The sequence below is a fragment of the Equus asinus genome, chromosome X, assembly GCF_041296235.1.
Source record: "Equus asinus isolate D_3611 breed Donkey chromosome X, EquAss-T2T_v2, whole genome shotgun sequence".
NCBI classification, from domain to species: Eukaryota; Metazoa; Chordata; class Mammalia; order Perissodactyla; family Equidae; genus Equus; species Equus asinus.
Window position 1 is genome coordinate 24965568 of NC_091820.1, and position 19807 is coordinate 24985374.

A 19807-nucleotide genomic window follows, 5' to 3' on the forward strand; every position below is an offset into this window, starting at 1 on the left:
GGGAAGTTAGGATTAAAAGAGAGAGAGAGAAAATAGACTGAATTTCTTCCAAGTATAATCCAAACTGAAATGAAAAACTATCCAAAAAAAGCCCTGGAGGTCGTTTCCTACCTTACCTAATGTGAAAGCCAATGAGTACACACAGCTACTCGAAATGCAGAACCAAACAGGAAGTTCATGATATGTATTCTACTTTGTTCTGAACAATTTCCTTTTTCGCTCTAAGAAGATAGATACAAGTCTAGCATAGATTACTTTCCTAGTTCAGTATCCATAGATAGTGGATAGTTATGCTATATTCCAGCCAAATGAAAAAAATGAGAAACGTTACATTCTGCCTGGGTCGTCCTTGACAACTTCAGCCTGCCGCGTCTTCCCTGCATAGTACTAGCTGTACGATATTAAATGTGGGCCTTCTCCCAGGAGATCTTCAGCTCCACAATATGCATGGCTTTAATAATACTGGTTCATAAATGGCACTGACATTTCATAACAGTTTTTCCCAGAATGGTAAAAAGATAACGACTCTACAGTTAGTTTCTCACAAAGCTAAATTAATTCAAAATAAAAGGTCTTTTATTCTCAGATTCTTTCCTACCTTTCTGGCATTAAAATGTCCTTCAGATCTTAGTTTTAAAAAATGTCTATACCTGGCAACCTTATGTTGGTTCTTGGGATTTTATGTTAAAAACCTGAAACTTATCTTACATGCCTCCTAGGTCCTCGTTCTCTCTGGCCTTGTGCTCAAAAAGGTTCTTTGCTTCTAGGTTAATCAGTAAATCCTCTTATAGGAACAGTCCCTACTGAAAGTGAGGTCAGTGACTAAAAGGCTAAAGACCTCCAGATGGAATTCGCCCTGGAATCTGGAGCAAGGTCAGGAGGCCAGAAAACATACGTGTGAAAACACTGGAAACGCTCACTGTGAACTGTACACGAGATTACGATCTAAGGTAAGCAGTCCTCCTAAGCAGGGGACAAAAGGCACTGAGATCTGGGGACGCTTTCAGCAGTTACCATTGGGGCTTAAGCACATCTTCCACTGGAAACTAATAAGCCGACTTGTGGTTTATCAATTTGTCTTTCATGCCAAATGGCTGGCGTGAACATTCCCAGGAGGTAAAGAGAAGTGAGTTCTAGACCCTGAACCTTTACGGAGGCAGAAGGCGGCTCGGGCTCAACCAGGAAGGTGATCTGGGCCTTATAACAGAACCAAAAACTCCTGGGTTCTTCAGCCTATTCCTAGCACTAGAAAAAGGAGATGAACTTGTTTCTCCAGCCTCAACTGACGCTTTTAACTGCCCTTATCACCCACCTTGTATCTTTTGGCTCATAACTCCAAAAAGATGCAGATTTTTAAAACAGTTTTCTTTTTTGTCTCGTGGAAGAATAAAATGTATATTGTTAAAGCTTTCTGTTACAGAAAAAATGTTCTGTGTGCCATTTCCAGAAAAGATCCTTTCTCATATAGTAGTCTTTACCCTTTAAAAGAACAAAATGCTCCGAAAACCGAACACTTAAAAAAAACCTTATCTTACTGCTGTTGGTTTTTAATAGACAGGCTCTAAAAACTCACTTTAATACTTTTCTAGGACAGGCGACTTTTTATGTTATGAAGTATTTATCACAGGGTGGGAAAACTTAAGATATTAAACTACTAAATGGTTACATTCTGTCCGTCTATGCTAACTCCAAACAGCCTTCAATTTTAGATTGTGGCAATGCAAATGTTTAATATGAAAAGGTTTTTCACACTCCTCTTTTTTCCAAACTACACACATAACTGATAAACCTCTTTGAACCTAACTAATCCAGGATACCTAGGGATTCTCTTGACTGTTTAATACTGTAGGGGAGGAAAAATTTTTCCCTCTACCTTTCTGAATTCTTGGCTGAGACCCTCCCTGTAGTAAAAAGACAGATTAATAACAGAAAAACAAAGTTTATTAACACGTCTACCTCACATATACGCGGGAGAGACCCAGGAAAACTGAGTAACTCCCCCAGATGGCCCAAGCTATCACCTTAAATACCATCTTCAGCTAAAGACAAAAGAAAGATGTTGGGGTGAAGGAGCCAGTTAAGGGAGGTTAACAGGCAAAGCACAGTAAATAAGGGTCAGGTTTGTTATGTAGATTTAAGCCAGTGCCTTTGTCCGCTGATAAGATTCTCGTGATCCAGAGTCACAAGACTCTAAGTACAGAGAGAGACTTAAAAATGGAGATTGTCTTTATAAATGTAAATATCCCTTACAAAAGGGTAACTTCATCCTGTTTTCAGAGCTGCTCTTGCAGTTTCTCAAAACAATCCCAAGGCCAAAGGCACATTCTAGGGTGGCATATTCTGCTACCCTTCAGCACCATAACGCTTTAATTTGGAATAAATCACTCTGAAGTAACTTAGCAAAAAATATATTTAAAAGGCATCTAATTTAGAGTTATCGTTGATCCTTACAAAAGACACTGTTCATTCCGTCATAGGGAAGTACTGTTTAAAGGGAAGCATCTAAAATCCGAAAGATGTTTTGGCTGTCTGCTTTCATCTGATTTACAGGTAAGAAATCTTTTCTTTTTCATGGAATATTTAAGAAATTAAGATATTTCAGGCCTCATGGAAAATAAAAACTGAAAAGGATACGCATAGTTATACACAAATAAGAACTGAAGTAAATAGGTTTTTCCTTTAAGACTTTTTTTTTTTATTAATGTTATGATAGATTACAAGCTTGTGAGATTTCAGTTGTACATTATTGTTAGTCATGTTGTGGGTACACCTCTTCCCCCTTTGTGCCCTCCCCCCACCCCCCCTCTTCCCTGGTAACCACTGATCAGATCTCCTTGTCAATATATGAACTTCCACCTATGAGTGGAGTCATATAGAGTTCGTCTTTCTCTGACTGGCTTATTTCGCTTAACATAATACCCTTTAAGACTATTTTTAAGTGGATTAATTGCAATAGACTAAATTTCCATTAAAATGACCATCCTCAGAAACATCACAAATCAACAATTTATCAGTTTAATCAATACTGTTTATATTATATAGTAATTAGAATATAGAAAACAAACTACTCAAAAGGATGCAACTAAAATTTCAAAAATTCTAAATATTTTCTAGTTTCTAAGATAAATGAAAAACTCATAGAAAAGCTGTTAATTTTCCAATAATGGGAAATATGCCAACGGTAAAGGAGGAAGGATCTGTTTTTTAATTATATGAAGTATAATGTTTCATTCTTGGCTTATTCTTAGGTTGGGATCTTTCCATCATTATTGTTTCTGTACTAAGGGGAATTTAAGAAATATCAAGTAGAATACTCGCACAAACTCAAACATATATAATATTTTTAGAAACCTTATTTCAACTGAATCCCAGGATAAAGTGCAAGAAGCATTAGAAAACTTCAGCGAGAAGTTATAAAGTCCAGAGCTTTCAAGTTTTTAAAATTATTTACTTGGCCTTGCTTTCTAGATACTAGTATCTTAGAGTGATCTGTCCAATATGGTGGCCACTTGAAATGTGGCCACTCTGAATTGAGATGTGCTGTAAGTGTAAAATATACATCAGATTTCAAAGATGTAGTATGAAATAAAGAATGTAAAATATCTCACTACTAATTTTATATTGACTTCTTATTGAAATTATAATACCTTGTATATATATATATACAGTCATGCACGGCATAATGACGTTTTGGTCAACGATGAACTGAATATATGATGGTGGTTCCATAAGGTTAGTACCATATAGCCTGGGTGTGTAACAGGCTATAGCATCTAAGAGGTTTGTGTGAATACATTCTATGATGTTCACACAATGACGAAGTCACCTAATGACACATTTCTCAGAATGCATCCCTGTTGTTAAATGGCACGACTGTACTAGATTAAAGATATTAAAATTAATTTCATTTGTTTTCTTTTTTTACATTTTTAATTTGGCCACTAGAAAATTTTAAGTAATGTATGTGGCTTGTATTACATTTCTATGGGACAATGCAGCCGTAGAAACTCAATAGAGTAACTTTTTAAAGAAAAATAAAGTCGGTCTTTACACGTCACTCTTTGTGGGTTAGAGCATGTCTTTGGACATTTTGCAAAAACTCTGGACACACAAGTACGAACCATCTGCAGCTACTGCCTGGGTGTCATGGACGTCCGCCTGTACTTTGGAGGTCACGCTAATTCTTCGGGCTTTCCTCTCAATTGTGCAGGGGTCTGACGAGTCTGCATAAGAAGTGAAGCCAGGAAGAAGGGATCAAGCCATTCATTAGAAGAGTGGACAAGCTCACAAGGATCGCTCACAGGACTCGCCCAGGTGAGTGCTACCCTTTCTGTTACTTCATGTTGCCTCACCTTCTCTGAGGGCATATTTAATCCTGCTTTCACAACCTATACAGAGCAGTGGCTCGACAACTTTTTCCATCCTCTGCAATTACTTGGAATAAGTGCCTTATTTCACCAGTTTCCCACTTTCTAGTGGGTTAGGGGCACAAACTTAGTGATAGTAATTCAATGTCAACGTGTAAGCAAAATTTAGGAGATTATACTTTAGCAATTCCCTGATTAAGCAAGTTACTAGAAAGTATACTGTCCACCTAGGGCTAACTAAAGAAACCATTACAATATTAAACTACAACAGTTTATAATTAAAGAGGAAGAATAGCAGTACCTGAAAAATCAGAACTGAACACCATGTACTGATCCCACGTGCTCCCCAATCATTTTCACAAATTCCAATTACCGATGTGTATAAAAGCCCAGGAGACACTTTACAACATGTACTGCAGGTGTCCCCATTTCTTGCTAGGGTATTATTTCTATTAATTTATAAGTTATTAGTAAGTAGTCCTTTGTATTAAGTAAAAACAAAAAATGGCAGACATATTGTTTGCCCTTAAGAACCAAAAAAAGATCTTGCATTTTTAGTTAGTTCTGAGCCCTTATATATAAACAGTCCCCTAGCACAACCCAGGTTTGGAAATCACTGCTCCAGAATCCTAAACTGGTGCTCAGGCACTTAAACACTCCATTATCAGCGTAAACAAAAGCAGAATAAACATCTCCTTAGGCTCCAAAGAATAAGGTTAAAGTTCTATTATAGTATCACACCTCCTTTCACTGACTCTTAGGAACAACCCTACAAAATACACAAGCTGAGCATTTGGACTGATCACCTCTCTGGTGCACAGACTGGATCTGCACAAGGTCAGGTGGCCAAGACAACCCGGACTGGCACGCAAGCCCAGGGACACCAAGGCCAGCGCCCTCTCCGCTATGAGTTACGAATGATAGGGTGAGGGGTACTTGCTGAATCAGCTGAGGGAGGAGCTTACACGCATACTATATTGCTTAACTGCAAAGTCCAGTCCTAACAGGTTTCCCTGGTTCCCTGTCTTTCCTTCTGTTTCTTCCTAATTATCACACTTATTATTCAGATCAACGTGTAAATTCCTCTTGGATTTCTAGCATATATCTGTACATAAACTCCAAGACATTTATTCTAACCAATAAACCAATTCTACGAGTTATTTACATTTTAATTGCTTTTTAAACTTAAGTGGTACTGCAAGATAATCTGTATTAAACTAGATAAACTTGTAGAAAAGGCCGATTTAGTTTAAAAGAAAACAAATTTGACTTCAAAGAGAAAAACAAATAGCTTTTATGAATCTGTGATAAAAGGCTTCCTAAAGAATTATAGAATTTAATCAAGTTCTGTTGTTTTATAAGTTTTAACAGAAAAAGGTGAAAGGTTTAAAAACTACACGGTATATAACAGCACCATTTTATACTCACCAACAGCATGTATTACCTAGTAATTAAACCTCAATTTGATTTCTAAAGAAATTCACTTATAGTGAAGATGTTCCTTAGTTGGCTTTCTGGTCTACTTTTACTAAAGCTCTGCCTGCGGGGTGTAAGCTGCTCGGGGTAGGAGTCGTGTTTTGCCTCTGTGGCGCCCAGCATCTGTCTACATCATCCATCTACATATTGTGCATTGGAGACTTATTTAAGAAACTGAGAGAAATTGGAATCCCATTACGGCTGACTCTAAGGGACTATCCAAGATAGTTGGAGCTAATTTTGTTTGAATTCAAAGTGCCATAGAAAAGAGCCCTTTTAGTGTAGAGGCACCTGTAGAGGGGTAGATGCAGCTTGATATTAAGGGCACATTAAGGCAAGCCTTGCCAATTCCCAGCTGAGAAGTACCCAAATGGGAACCTCTCACCTCAAATACCTGGTGTTGGTCTCAACCACAGAAGGACATCCCTGCAACACTAATATCACCACTGCTAGAAAACTGTGAGTGAATTCTCCTTTTCTTTGTGAGTTTTTGAGGTAAAATATATACGATGAAATAAATACACAAACCTTAAGTGTACCACTTGACGAGTTTTGACAAACGCATACACACCTGGGTAGTCCAAAGCCCTATCGAGACTTAGAATATCCTCCCGTGAAAATTCTCCCATGCCCTTTCCCAGTTCATCCCCAACCTCAACTCCCACAGACAACCACTGTTCTGACGATTTTTTTAAAACCATAATTTAGCTTGTTCTAGAATTTCATATAATGGTCACACCATTTTATACTTCCGCCAACAATGTGTAAGATTTCTGATTGCTCTATATCCTCACTAATGTCTCATATACCTTTGGAATTTTAGCCATTCTTGTGGGTGTGAGGTGGTATCTCAGGATATTAATTTGCCTTTCCCTAATATCTACTCAAGTTGAGCATTTTTCATGTGCTTATTGGCCATTTATGTATATTCTTTTGTGAAGTGTCTGCTCAAATGTTTTGCCCTTTTTGGGGGGAGGGCGGGGTCTTGTTATTATTGTGTTATAGAAGTTTCTCATATTCTGGATACCAGTTCTTTACCAGATATGTTTTGCAAATATTTTCTCCCGGTCTATGGCTTGCCTTTCCACTTTCTTCTTAATTGTGTCTCTTGATGAGCAGAAGTGTTGAATGTTAATGAAGGGTAATCTACCAATTGTTTTTCTTTTCATTGCTTCCTCTGTCCTGTCTAAAAATTTTTATCTACACCTAAGTTGCAAAGATATTCTATGTTTTATTTTGGAAGCTTTACAGTTTAGCTCTTACACTTAGGTGTGTACGACCTCTCAAATTCTTGTGTATAGAATCAGGTAAGAATCCAAATTTGGCTTTTTTCCATATGGATATCCAGTTCTTCTAGCACTGGTTGTTGAAAAGACTTTCCTTTCTTCACTGGTTGCTTTGGTGCTTTTTGTCAAAAGTCAATTGGCAGTATAAGTGAAGTTCTAGTCTGCGCTCTCTATTCTGTTCCAATTATCTATTTTTTTTAATCTCTGTGCCATTACCATACTGTGATTACTGTGGCTTTATAGTAAGGCCTAAAGCTGGTTAGCATAAGAATTTAAACTTTGCTCTTCTTTTCTGAGACTGTTCTGGATATTCTAAGTCTTCTCCATTTCCATGTGAACTTCAGAATCAGCTTATTCATTTCTACCAAAAAAGAAAAGCCTAGGGCTGGCCCTGTGGCCGAGTGGTTAAGTTCACGTGCTCCGCTGCAGGCGGCCCAGTGTTTCATTGGTTTGAATCCTGGGCGCGGACATGACACTGCTCATCAAACCACACTGAGGCGGCGTCCCACATGCCACAACTAGAAGGACCCACAACGAAGAATATACAACTATGTACCAGGGGGCTTTGGGGAGAAAAAGGAAAAAAATAAAATCTTAAAAAAAAAAAAAGAGAAAAGCCTAGTGGATTTACAATTGGTAGTGCATTGTATCCACAAATCAGTATGAAAAGAACAGGTATCTTAACAATATTGATTTAATCACAAACATGGTATATTACTCAATGTACATATCTCTGGTTAAATTTATTTGTGCCATGTTTTTTGATGGTGTGATTTTCTTTCTAATTTCATTTCCAAATTGTTTGCTAATATATAAAAATAGAGTTTTTTGTATACTGACCTTGCATCCCAAGACCTTGTTAAATTGACTTATTATTTCTAATAGCTATTTTTCAGTATTCTTAGGTTTTCCTTGTAAATGAATTTTGTCAGATGCTTTCCCTCTATCTAATGAAATGATCATATGCCTTTTCTCCTTTATGTTGTTGACAGTCCATTCCTGAGCTAAACCCAACTTGGTCATGATGTTTCATCTTTTTTAGATATTGTGAATTAAGGATATTTTTACTTTTATGTTCATGAGGGATATCGATCTGTAATTTTGTTTTCTTTTCGGGGGATGAGTAGGTAATGTCGCCTCAGGTTTTGGAATCAGAGTTCTGCTGGCTACATTTAAAAAAAAAAAATGAGAAGTTTTCCTTCCTCTTCTATTTTCTCCAAGAGTTTGTTTAAGATTGGCATTATCTCTTTAAATGTTTGAGAGGGGACTGGCCTTGTGGCCAAGTGGTTAAGTTCGTGCGCTCTGCTGCGGCGGCCCAGGGTTTTGCTGGTTCAAATCCTGGGCGCAGACATGGCACTGCTCATCAAGCCATGCTGAGGTGGTGTCCCACATGCCACAATTAGAAGGACCCACAACTATGTACTAGGGGGCTTTGGGGAGAAAAAGGAAAAATAAAATCTTTAAAAAAAAAATGTTTGAGAGAAGTCAACCACTAGTGAAACTATCTGGGTCTGGAGTTTTCTTTGTGGAAAAATTTTTGATAATGGATTCAATTTCTTTAACAGATATATAGCTATTAATATTTCCTATTTAATCTTTCAGTAGGTTATATTTTTGAAGGAACATGTCTATTTCATCTAAGGTGTCGAGTTGATTGGCATAAAGATCACATTCCCTTTTTTTTTTTTTTTTTAAAAAGACTGGCACCTGAGCTAACATCTTTTGCCAATTTTCCTTTTTGTTTTTCCTTCTTCTCCCCAAAGCCCCGCAGTACATAGTTATATATATTAGTTGTAGGTCCTTGTGGTTCTGCTATGTGGGATGCTGCCTGAGCATGGCCTGATGAGAGGTGCTAGGTCCGTCACCAGGATCCCAACCAGAGAAACCCTGGGCCGCTGAAGTGGAGCGCGAACTTAACTACTCGGCCATGGGGCCAGCCCCAACCTTCCCTTATTATTTTAATGGATAAACCATTTTTCATTTCTGATTTTGGTAATTTGTGTTCTTTCTCTTTTTTTCTAGATCAGTCAACTTTAGGGTTTATTGACTTTGTTAACTCTGTTATTTCTATTTTCTATCTTCTATTTACTTTGTTCTTTTCTAGTTTCTTAAGGTGGAATTTTAGGTCATTGATTTTAGATCTTGTCTTATATAAGTTTTTAAAGCTATAAAAATTTCTTTCTAAACACAAGTTTTAACTATTGTGTAGTAAAGAAAATCTTGAAATTTCTCCAAGTGATAGGAGTGTCTTTATTATTTATGGTGGGCCCTTCAGACCATACCTGAGAATTTATGCTAATGAGGTAGCTCACGTCATGTCAGACATACTGTCCACCATTTCTCATCAACTTAGTCCTCTGTTAGTCCTCTGTTCCGTTAACAACTTTTCAGTGCACTCCTTTAAATCAAGTAAGTAATGCTTCTTTAAAAGACACTCAGGCAAAATCAAGTTTAAAGACTCTCATATTATTAATCCAAATGGTTAAAAGTGATTTTAAATGCAGATCAGATGAAACATCTATGGTAGTATTAAACAATAAAAAGAAGAACAAATACTTCACTGCAACCTATAAAGGAAATACTTAAAAAAACACTCCGTACTGAGCTTAAAATATATTGAAAGCTATTCAACCAAAATATAAGTAATTTAGGTCAGATAACATTATTTAGATAGAGTTTATACATTCTCTGATTAAAAATGTCTGATGAGATTTTAAAATGTTACATCCTTAGGTAATTTTTTTTTTTAAGTAAGGCATTCTCCACTATTCTATCTTCATGATCAATCTATCTTGACTTGCTTAAAGCAAAAAGGATTAAGATATGAAATGCATATACTTTAGCTCAGTCTTTTTTTTTTTTTTTAAGATTTTTTCCTTTTTCTCCCCAAAGCCCCTCCAGTACATAGTTGTATATTCTTCGTTGTGGGTCCTTCTAATTGTGGCATGTGGGACGCTGCCTCAGCGTGGTTTGATGAGCAGTGCCATGTCTGCACCCAGGATTTGAACCGACGAAACACTGGGCCGCCTGCAGCGGAGCGTGTGAACTTAACCACTCGGCCACGGGGCCAGCCCCTAGCTCAGTCTTGAGAATTTATAAAACATGGGCCATTATTATAATAATGGGGCAGAAGTTTATCTAAATTCAATGACAACATTTAAATTTAATTCAAATTAATTTTTTAACACACTGAAATGCCAATTGAACATCTGGTACATAAAAATAAGGAGAACAGGTTTGATGCCTTTAATGTTACATAGAAATGTGATTCTTCCAAATCTTGGTTATGTAGGATTTATTTTTATTTTTATTTTTTATTTTTTTTTGAGGAAGATTAGCCCTGAGCTAACATCTGCCGCCAATCCTCCTCTTTTTGCTGAGGAAGCCTGGCCCTGAGCTAACATCTGTGCCCATCTTCCTCTACTTTATATGTGGGACGCCTACTGCACAGCATGGCATGCCAAGCAATGCCATGCCCGCACCTGGGATCCGAACCGCTGCACCACCGGGCTGGCCCCAGGATGTATTTTGTTTTTGGTGAAAAAACACCTAGTCCCTATCTAATCGTTATGCTCCCTGTTGAGAACACAAGGATTCTTTCGTGGCCTGTCAATTAAATAATCTTAGATTTACTGCAGATCAAACTTTCCATTCTAACGTAAGACTTTTAAATTTTAATATTTACTTCTATGATGTTTGTGACATTTCCCTACTCACCTTTTTTAGATGGCTTGGGTGGTACAACTGGGCCAGGTTCTATGTTGTCATAAAAATTATTCATGGCTTTTGGATCAAAGTTTCCTGTAAAGAAAATAAAATCACCAGGCATTTAGAACTCTTTCTCCTGCTATTGAATTTTTTGTTATTTATCTAAGAGGGGAAACTGTTTTCCAGGGTTTTAAAACTCATTATATCATCTTACCCTCCTCCCACTGAAATTTGTGAGAAAAGATCCAAGCAAACTACCACACCAGTGTCCTGTCTAAAATCTGTCACCCAAAGGAATATTTTTCTGACTGTAAAGCTGAGTGTCCTTAGGCAGGAGTAAGCATGTGGCGCATTTAGGGAGGGAAATGAAGAAGAGAAATGAAAGGATGGCTGAACTGTTTTCGCCTTTTTTAAAAAATTTTAATGAACAATGAAAAAATTTAAATATTGAAAGTTCACTTTCATGTCTTTCATAATTTACCTTAAAATTTTATCCATTATAAATTCAACTGGGGAAGAAGCCAAATATATAAATTTACAAAGATTAATCAAGTTGCACGATAGCAGTAGCTCATGGATTCCTATCTTCAAGAAAAACTTAAATGTTGCTTACAGATTTCTCAATGATAAAAGATGACATGGCGCCAATTTCAGAATAAGAGAACAATCCCTGAGAATTTTGTCTTGCCACAAAATTTTCACCTCTCTCAAAATGTTCACTCTCTGATCTACCTATGTCTATTTTCAGCCGCATCTCCTGCCATGAGTCCTCCAAGGTCACTTCGGATCCAGTGGCAGCTTTGCTGTGAACCTAACACTGCAATCTGCTTGTTCTGCACAATTCTAATTAAGCTTTATAACTGTACTTTTGCTTACTTACAGAAGATGCTATATGGTACTGGTAGTTCAAATATATTGGATCTCTTTATTTCTAGACCTAATTTTTTTCCCAACAAAAGTTTTCCTCACCAAAACCAACAATAAAGATGCTCTTCATCAAATCATTCACTGATTTGCATCTAGTCTAAATTTCCCAAAAAAATGTCCAGGTTCCTTCTCTCACTTTTTTAAAAGTTTAGATTGGAAACTCAGAATAAAATTTTTCCAGAACACGAAAGAGTAGAGTTTAGTATAAAATGGATATATTTGGACCCTTTATGAAAGGAGATTTAGAAATGCTTAAGCACCAAAAAGAGCTCTTCGCTGCCCAATGGAGACCAAAAACACAGCTCTTCGCTTATAAAACCTTAGTAGTGGTTTCCCCGGCAGGAACTATTTATTACAAATGCTTTTATCCATTTGGATATGCTATTTTAAGATAGTTCTGAAAATAATTCCTATGATGGCTCATGAAAGCCACAATGCTATATTAATTGGGTCTTTTTATACTTTAAGATGCTGCATATATATTTCTTCAATTACTTAAGTTACAGCTGATGTTCTAATTTCTAGATCCCATAAGGCTTACTATAATTAGCCTAACCAAATGTTTGAGTGTTTCTTTCTTTGCTTCAAAGAACACACAGCAAAAAAAAAAATTGATGAAATCTTCTAATATAGTAGCCATAGTTTGTATAACCCCCACATTATGCATACTAATTCTTTCATTGCTTAAAACTAGTAGGCAGTAGAGTGACTAGGCTTCTGAAAATAACTTTAAGGGTACCTGACTAGGTTGCTCAACTTTCACATTCAAATTTGCTTCTGCCTATTGTTCACACAGTTCCTTATTTTTCGGGTTGTCTTGCTTCTACTGTTTAGTCTTGCCTAAAAATGGCAATGGGGTACTTTATTATATACTCTTAACGTACAGTAGAAGCTCTCTTAGCTGCCATGGTGGGGGGGGGGGCTGATTAAAACACAAAATTGTTAAGAAAAATCACGTCAACTTTAATATAACAAAATATATAAACATAGCAATATTTTAATGTTGGACCAAGATCTTTCCTTTACGTCTATTGACTCAAGTTCTTTATCGTCTTTCTTACCTAAACTATACCTATGATGACCTAAAGTGGGGGTGGGCAAACTTTTTCTGTAAAGGGCCAGATAGCAAACATTTTCGGCTTTGTGGACCTGTAATGCAGCCTCTGTTGCAAGCCCTCAACTGTGCTGCTGAAGCATAAAAGCGGCCCAGACAATAGGCAAACAAACTGGCATGGCTAGGCTCCACTACAGCTTTATTTACAAAAACAGGCAGCAGGCTAACTTGCTTAACCCTGATCTGTACTTTCCTGTTTTGATTTCTTTAGAATGGAATAAGAAAGATACTTTAATTTGAGGATAGAATCCTCTGAGAGAGATTTTTATGATTTTCCTCCTTAACCCTTTTCAGTTGTTTTCACCCATATCTAATGCACAGTCCCTATTTTTCTTAGTGAGTTGCCTTTGAGTCTTTAAAAAGCATTTGGTTTTTATAGAAAAAGCTTCTCCTGCATTCATGTCAGTTTAAGAGACATTAAATTAAATTACAGAAGTACAGTAATTGGCATAGACACGTTTGGGGAAGAGGCACAACTGACTATTGCTAAGTAGACAATCCAACTGATGGGCAAAAGCACATGGCCATGCCAGAACACAGCCTCCTAGTCAGGAGGATGCAGTGGCTGTGGACTCGGTCAGTTTCTATTTTACAAAGGAAATGAAGAACATCTCTAACCTAGTAAGCTGGGTAAATGAAAGTCAGTTAAGAGAGCTTCTACTTACTGCAGTTCACTTCTGTAAGAAATCCAATAAAACAAAACCTCTAAGATAGAGTTGGATGTTTTCATGTAATAGATAAAATATAAAAAAGTGGCATATGGAATTTATTTTAAAACTGAGAAATCTGATATTCTGATTTGGGATCCCTATTTTTACAGATACTTTAGATGAATATCACACAGTATGAATCGAATAAGTTTTAGATTTAAAACCCGTCAATTTATAAAATATTCACAGTAAATGACTAAAAGAGGATAAACGCAGAGTAACAACATAGAACAATCTTAATGATAAGAACTTAATGATGAAATTGCCGAAGTAAAACTATTTTTTGATCCTTCAAATCTGATCTCTTGACCATGGGGTTGGAGGGATCTCTTTACCAGGACTGGAATCTTATAATGGATAAAAACTCTCTCTTAAACTTGTAAAACCAAATGATTGCTATTTAAGCAGCTTAAAACACCACACTATTACTTATGGTTTACCAAATAATCAAGTCTATACCTCTAGATTGAAGGAGGTCAACTTCTTTCAGTGTACAGTCAACATTTATCTGGAGTTGTCTGTTCATGCTTCTCAATCTTGTCATTTCCTCAGGCTAGTAAGAAAGGACCCAAAATAGCAATTGTGGGAAAGTCATTATCAAGCCCAACATTTAAGAACTGCTATTCATGTTAATCGTTCTGATTGGTTATTATCAAGAATATGGCCTTAGTCCACAAGAGGGCATGTTTAAGAAGTCCTATATGTTATGTTTTTCAAGGAATAGTCAGGTATAATGGGGACGTCAGTGTGGCCACATATAAACAAAATCTGCATAAAATGTGGCAGACTAATACTAGACTGTGTTCTATCACACAAAATACTCCCATTTTAATCACAGAGCACTGAGAATACTTTACGTCTATGTTTTCATGATAAGGGAAAACTGTAAGGATAAATCTTTTAAACAAGCAATGTCCATGATTTTAGTCTTGTCCAGGCTGGTAAAAATTACAACAGTACTAATTTCAACTAGAGCTTACTAAGTGCCAGGCACCGTGTTCACCAGAATTCTCTCACTCTTAAAACAATCTTTCAAGGTAAATACTAATATCACTCCCAATTTATAGATGAGGAAACTAAGGCACAATGAGGTTATACGATTTTCCCAAAGTTATAAAAGCTAGTAATTGGTAAGTCTTCTATATAAATTTATAAGAAATCTTTTTGTCTTTTTTCCTAGATCGAAGGAAGCAATTAACGTAGCACATGAAAATTTCAGGAAGAAATGGATTCCATTCTTTCTCCAACAGTGTTTCCTTCTGCCTCGACCTTTCCAGTCCAGCCTGCTCCCTAGGCCTTTGAAGGGCATACATGAGACACAAATGTGAAGAGAGCCCTACTCTTCAGTTAAATACAGCTTTTTGGAAGCCTTTATTTCCCCTGACATTCTGACTTTCTTTACTATTTACATATACATATATATATAGTAAAAAATAAAGTTAGGGTTTAGACTCCAGAAGCATGGGTAATGAAGCCTTCAGCACAGCCAGGTGGTAACTCAGTTACTAAAGTGATTTCAACTATATAAAGTAAAAGATAAATATCTGCTATGATAGGAAGACAGAATAAAATCCTCTTCTGTTAAAAAGATGTATTCTGCTAAAAACCAAATATATTAAGAGTGGAGAAAAATGAGCAAAAGGGGCTATCTTAATTCACAATAAGAAAAATGAGGAAAAAGGGCTATCTTAATTCACAGTAATGCAAGATCTTATGCTGTGTTAGGAGGTGTCATCGGAATAGGTGGGGATGCCCAGTAAATTAAAAGCTATCAAAAGTTTACAATAAGTGATAAAACGGGCAGCATATAATAAGGGCCATAATCCCTTAAAATGCTAGAGGAACACAGAAGGCATTTAGAAATATTAGGGATGGCTTTTCTTTTCTCATTCCTATGGGCAAACCTTATGTGAGATTAACATGTAAAATGTTTACATGTTTACAGCTTGTCTATCAGGCAATATTAAATGACTTTAAAACATACCTGAGCATTTATAGTAAAGATTAAACACTTGTTCAGGGGTTTCAAAGAGTGATGCTGTCTTCCTAGGAATTTGTGAAAGAAGCTATTTTCTTTGTAGAATCATACTGGGAAGTCAACTACTTGAAGGAGCTGATCCTTCCTATTTTATTTTGGGGATGGGGGGATGTTGCAGCCATGGTGGTCCCAAATAGTAAAGCTCTGTAACTAAGTATGGAAATACTATAATACACTTTATAGTCAAGAGGCTACTGCACATTTGCTTATAACAACAACAAAAACAGCTCCGGTCAACAGGCTCACTTCCAAAGACAGTAGAAGCACTGGAACTCACCAAACTGACAGTTTGATGATTCCTATGTCCCTTTTCATAGCTTCTGATTAAATTTGGGGGGAAAAAGCTGTTTCATTTGTCAAAAAATATGCTGTATTTTCATGGAGGAGGGGTTTCAAGATTCGCTGTGTGTAATTTAGAGTTGTTTGTAAAATACCAGGATGTTTATATCTAACATCTCAAAGTAAAAAATTCTAAGCTTTTTTCAAAAGGTGACCAGAAATACCTTATTAAGTCAACTGTTTCAGCACTTTAAGAAGTTGTCTCACAGAGACCAAGGTAAGACCAGTGATATTCTTTGGTGGCTTGGCCCCAATCGTGCAGCTGGGGACTCAAAGCTGTGGGTTAGTCCGAAAATCAAATCAGAACAGGATTGGGGGGGAGGGGCGGGGAGACGGACTTGGGGAACGGGTAGTCGGCAGCTCTCTACTTATTAAAATCTTATTTACCCTGCAAGGTATAACTTAAATTCCCCTCCTCCAGGAAACTGTCTCATCTTTGACCCCTACTAGCAAAAAGCTAACATTTCTACCTCAGAACTCTGAAACTACTTCATATCACTGCCACTGAGCTGGCCAGCACTTCTGATTTACTGTCTTACGTTATCTTCTCTCTCTCTCTCTCTCTCACACACACAAATGCATATCGTGTCACATACAGATCTCTTTAAGAGATGACATCTTCCACAGCATCTAATACAATGCTTTGCAAATAGCAGATTGAGAAAATGATGGCCCTCATGCATCTCGCACTTCTGCCCTTCTTAGAAAGATTATTTTAAATCCCTCTAAGTTTCTGCAACTGCATATGTAACTGGTCTCAAATGTGCTTTCCAGTCTCACCAGGCACACACATTTCTAACCAATTTTTTTATACACTGCTTGATAAGAAATTAGTTTGAAAACTTGAAAGTAAAAAAAGTCAATTCTCTATTGCGTAATCCTACATGAGTGGGACAATGATAAGGATAGCCATTTACTGAGCACCTACTCCACTTAAGGTACTTTACATACAATGTCTCTTTATTTGACAAGATTAAAATGTACTTGTTATAATGCCCTCTTACAGATAAGGGAAATCAAATGCAGAGAAGTTAGATAAAGCCAGCAAGTACCAGAGCTATTCTGGCTCCACAGCCTATATGGAAGCTTGCAACTATGTCATTGTGCCTCAAATGAGCCCATGAAGAAAAAAAAAATTCTAACAAAATATTTATTTCTTGATTAATTTCCTACATAATATACTCTCATGCTTATACATGGTCCTAAAGTTAAAAGGAAATCAAAGTTTTGCAAAATGCTTCCAATTTGTGTACATATAGATATCTCAAGTAGATTTTTCAACATTTATTTTACAAGAAGACTTACTATTTGTTGGGCATTGTATAAACTGTTTAATGTATATTATCTTATTTAATCCTAACAAAAATCCATGAGATGGGTACTCACACATATTGTAGATAAGAAAACAAGCACAGAGAAAGTTACTTATCCAAAGATATGAGTGACACATAAGTAGCAGAAGTAGGTTTCAAATTCACACCTGAATTGGAAGCTCACTGTCTTAACCACCACATATAATTGTCCCTCAGCCATGCACTCCTAATAGTCTTGCATTTTACTTTAGGCCTGGCAGCAGAAACACATGGGAATCACACACTCAAATTTCTCATCTCTCAAATATTATCACCCAAATGAGCTACCAATTTCTGAAGCTGGGTGATGGCTATGGTGGGGGGAGGGGGGGTTCACTATACTTTTCTGCCTATTTTATATATCTTTGAAATGCTCTACAATAAAAAGTTAAAAATAAAGTTACAGCCCAGGGCAGCAGTTTCACCAACTTCCCTCTTTTTCTAAGGAAGTCTTATCAATATAAGCTCTCATCTAAAATCTGTTGTTTTGAAGTAGCACTAACCTATACTACATTAGACAGCTCTCCACTTCCAACAACAAAAAGTCAACAGGGCTTTATTGAGCAGGGATTATCACACAGCAAGAGCTTCCTAGACAAAGCTTATAGGACTATTTTAGAGACAATGACTTCCATGCTACAAAGAATTTGTTTATGCTCTACAAGTACCTAAAGGGCTCCAAAGTGCCCAACAACCATAGGTGGATTCCCACATAGGTTACGCTCTTCAGCATCGCCCCCAATCAGGGGGTTCAGTTAAGATTTCAAGTGAGGAAAAAATGAGGCAGAAATTTGATTTACACTAATACTACCTTTCACTTAAAGATAGCTTTGTAATTTTCCAAGTGTTTTAAGTAAAACCCTCCCTTCTTACTCTTAATACTGACTATACTTAGGAATTTAGACAATATTAGAAAAAATTTCATTAAAATATTAAATATGCCTATTTCTCAATTATCTCCTCCTCAAAAACTTCCACTGGTTCCCTATTACCAGCAGAATCAAGTTCAAACACCTCAAGCTTAGGGTCTAAGCCCCACTCCACCTATGCCCATTAACTTGTTAAGACATCAGAAATCTCAGCTGAAGTGAGAACTGTATTCACTGCCTCCCTAAAGTCAGGCTCCGTCTTGCCCTCAAGCCTTCGTTACCTCCTGTTCTTTCCCCTTCTAAATTGCCTTCCCCTTTGCTCACTACCTATATAGCAATATTATACCACTGAGGGCACTGGTTCCTCACTGTTTTTCCCTTCAACCTAATAACCTTATAAAAATCAGATGAAAGCTACAGACCCGCTTCCATATCAACACACATGTGAAACTCTGCACATAATTTCAGGTATTTACAGATCTCCTTTGAAGCCACAAACCTCAGTTAAAAACTGCTCTATGAGGGCAGAGCTGCAGACATGCTGTCTTCCAAGAGGCCTGACATACCTGCCCACTTCTCTAAACTTGCAAACTCTGAGAGATTACTCTCCATTTAGAGAAGGTAGAAAAATAAGGAATGGCTCTGTGGAAAAAGTAGAGGTTAAGGCGAGCCCTGAAGAACAGACAGTATTTATACATGCAGAGCTTTAGAAGGGCATTCCAACTGGAGGATAATGTGAGAGAGTGGAGAAGTGTGTCAAGTATATACAGAAACTAGTTGATGTATGAGTTCTCTCATGACCCGTGAGCATACATGGCACTTACCACTGTAGTATAGTTATCTGTTGATGGATCTATTTCTCCCACTAGCAGGTATGCACTAAGTACCTAGCATAGGACCACATTCATAAACTAAAAATATGCTTGTTGAATGAATGAATGTGAAAAGGTGAAATGACATGTTGGATCATAGAAAGCTTGTGATGTCACAAGATTTTAGAAGACTGGTTTCAAAATGTTCAGACTTGTTTACGATGTTAAGAATTCATAAATATTAATAACATGTTAAATAGATATTATCTGAATCCTTTCATGAGAGCAGTTCCTGTTAGGACCACCGGCAATACTGTCGTCTTAGTTTCTACAGCTATTCACACCTAACAAAATTGCTCTGCCTTAAAATAGTCTAGAGTCAACACTTTCCCCAAATTCAAACTGATCTCATTCTAACTCGTTTGAATTAATGTACTTAGAAAAATAACATATTTTTGCTTAGAAGAATAAATGAACACATAAGAACTATTTACAAAATATGTGGTCACAGTGCACTTTTCATTTCTATTTTGACAGAAAGCAATTTATGGTAAATGAGATGCTATACCCTGATTGTAATGGTCAGTATTTGAAAATTCTGATGAGCCTATGGAATTTATACATGTGAAAAAAAAAAAGCATCAAATTATGTCAAATTATCAAATTTGAGAACTACTGAAGGCAAAGTCCTTCATCTATTGTTTAGAAAACAGAAACAAAACTCTGCCAGGAAGAGAACCTAAAGGAAAAACAAGCGGCCTAGACAGCCAAAGCGCCCACCTTCCTATCCATACATCCCAACAGGTCAC

General features: G+C 36.9%; 1 protein-coding gene and 1 long non-coding RNA gene across 5 annotated transcripts in view; one reads left to right on the forward strand and one right to left on the reverse strand.

Annotated features, from left to right (window-relative positions):
* The window catches only part of TAB3 (TGF-beta activated kinase 1 (MAP3K7) binding protein 3), a 60333-nt gene that overhangs the window by 4162 nt on the left and 36364 nt on the right, over nt 1–19807 (reverse strand). For 2 of the 4 annotated variants that reach the window (XM_014843567.3, XM_044763369.2), the window contains exons 9-11: nt 14048–14141; nt 10847–10930; nt 4122–4223 (exon numbers count right to left, since the gene is read on the reverse strand). In XM_014843567.3, coding sequence (XP_014699053.2) covers nt 4122–4223; nt 10847–10930; nt 14048–14141 — 280 coding nt within the window. The remainder of the gene's footprint in view (nt 1–4121; nt 4224–10846; nt 10931–14047; nt 14142–19807) is intronic. The other 2 variants (XM_044763370.2, XR_006522498.2) reach the window with 2 other exon arrangements.
* Nucleotides 3–19790, forward strand: LOC123282433 (uncharacterized). The gene is made up of 4 exons (XR_006522501.2): nt 3–950; nt 2478–2550; nt 4211–4314; nt 14769–19790. It is a non-coding gene; the product is annotated as an uncharacterized lncRNA (long non-coding RNA).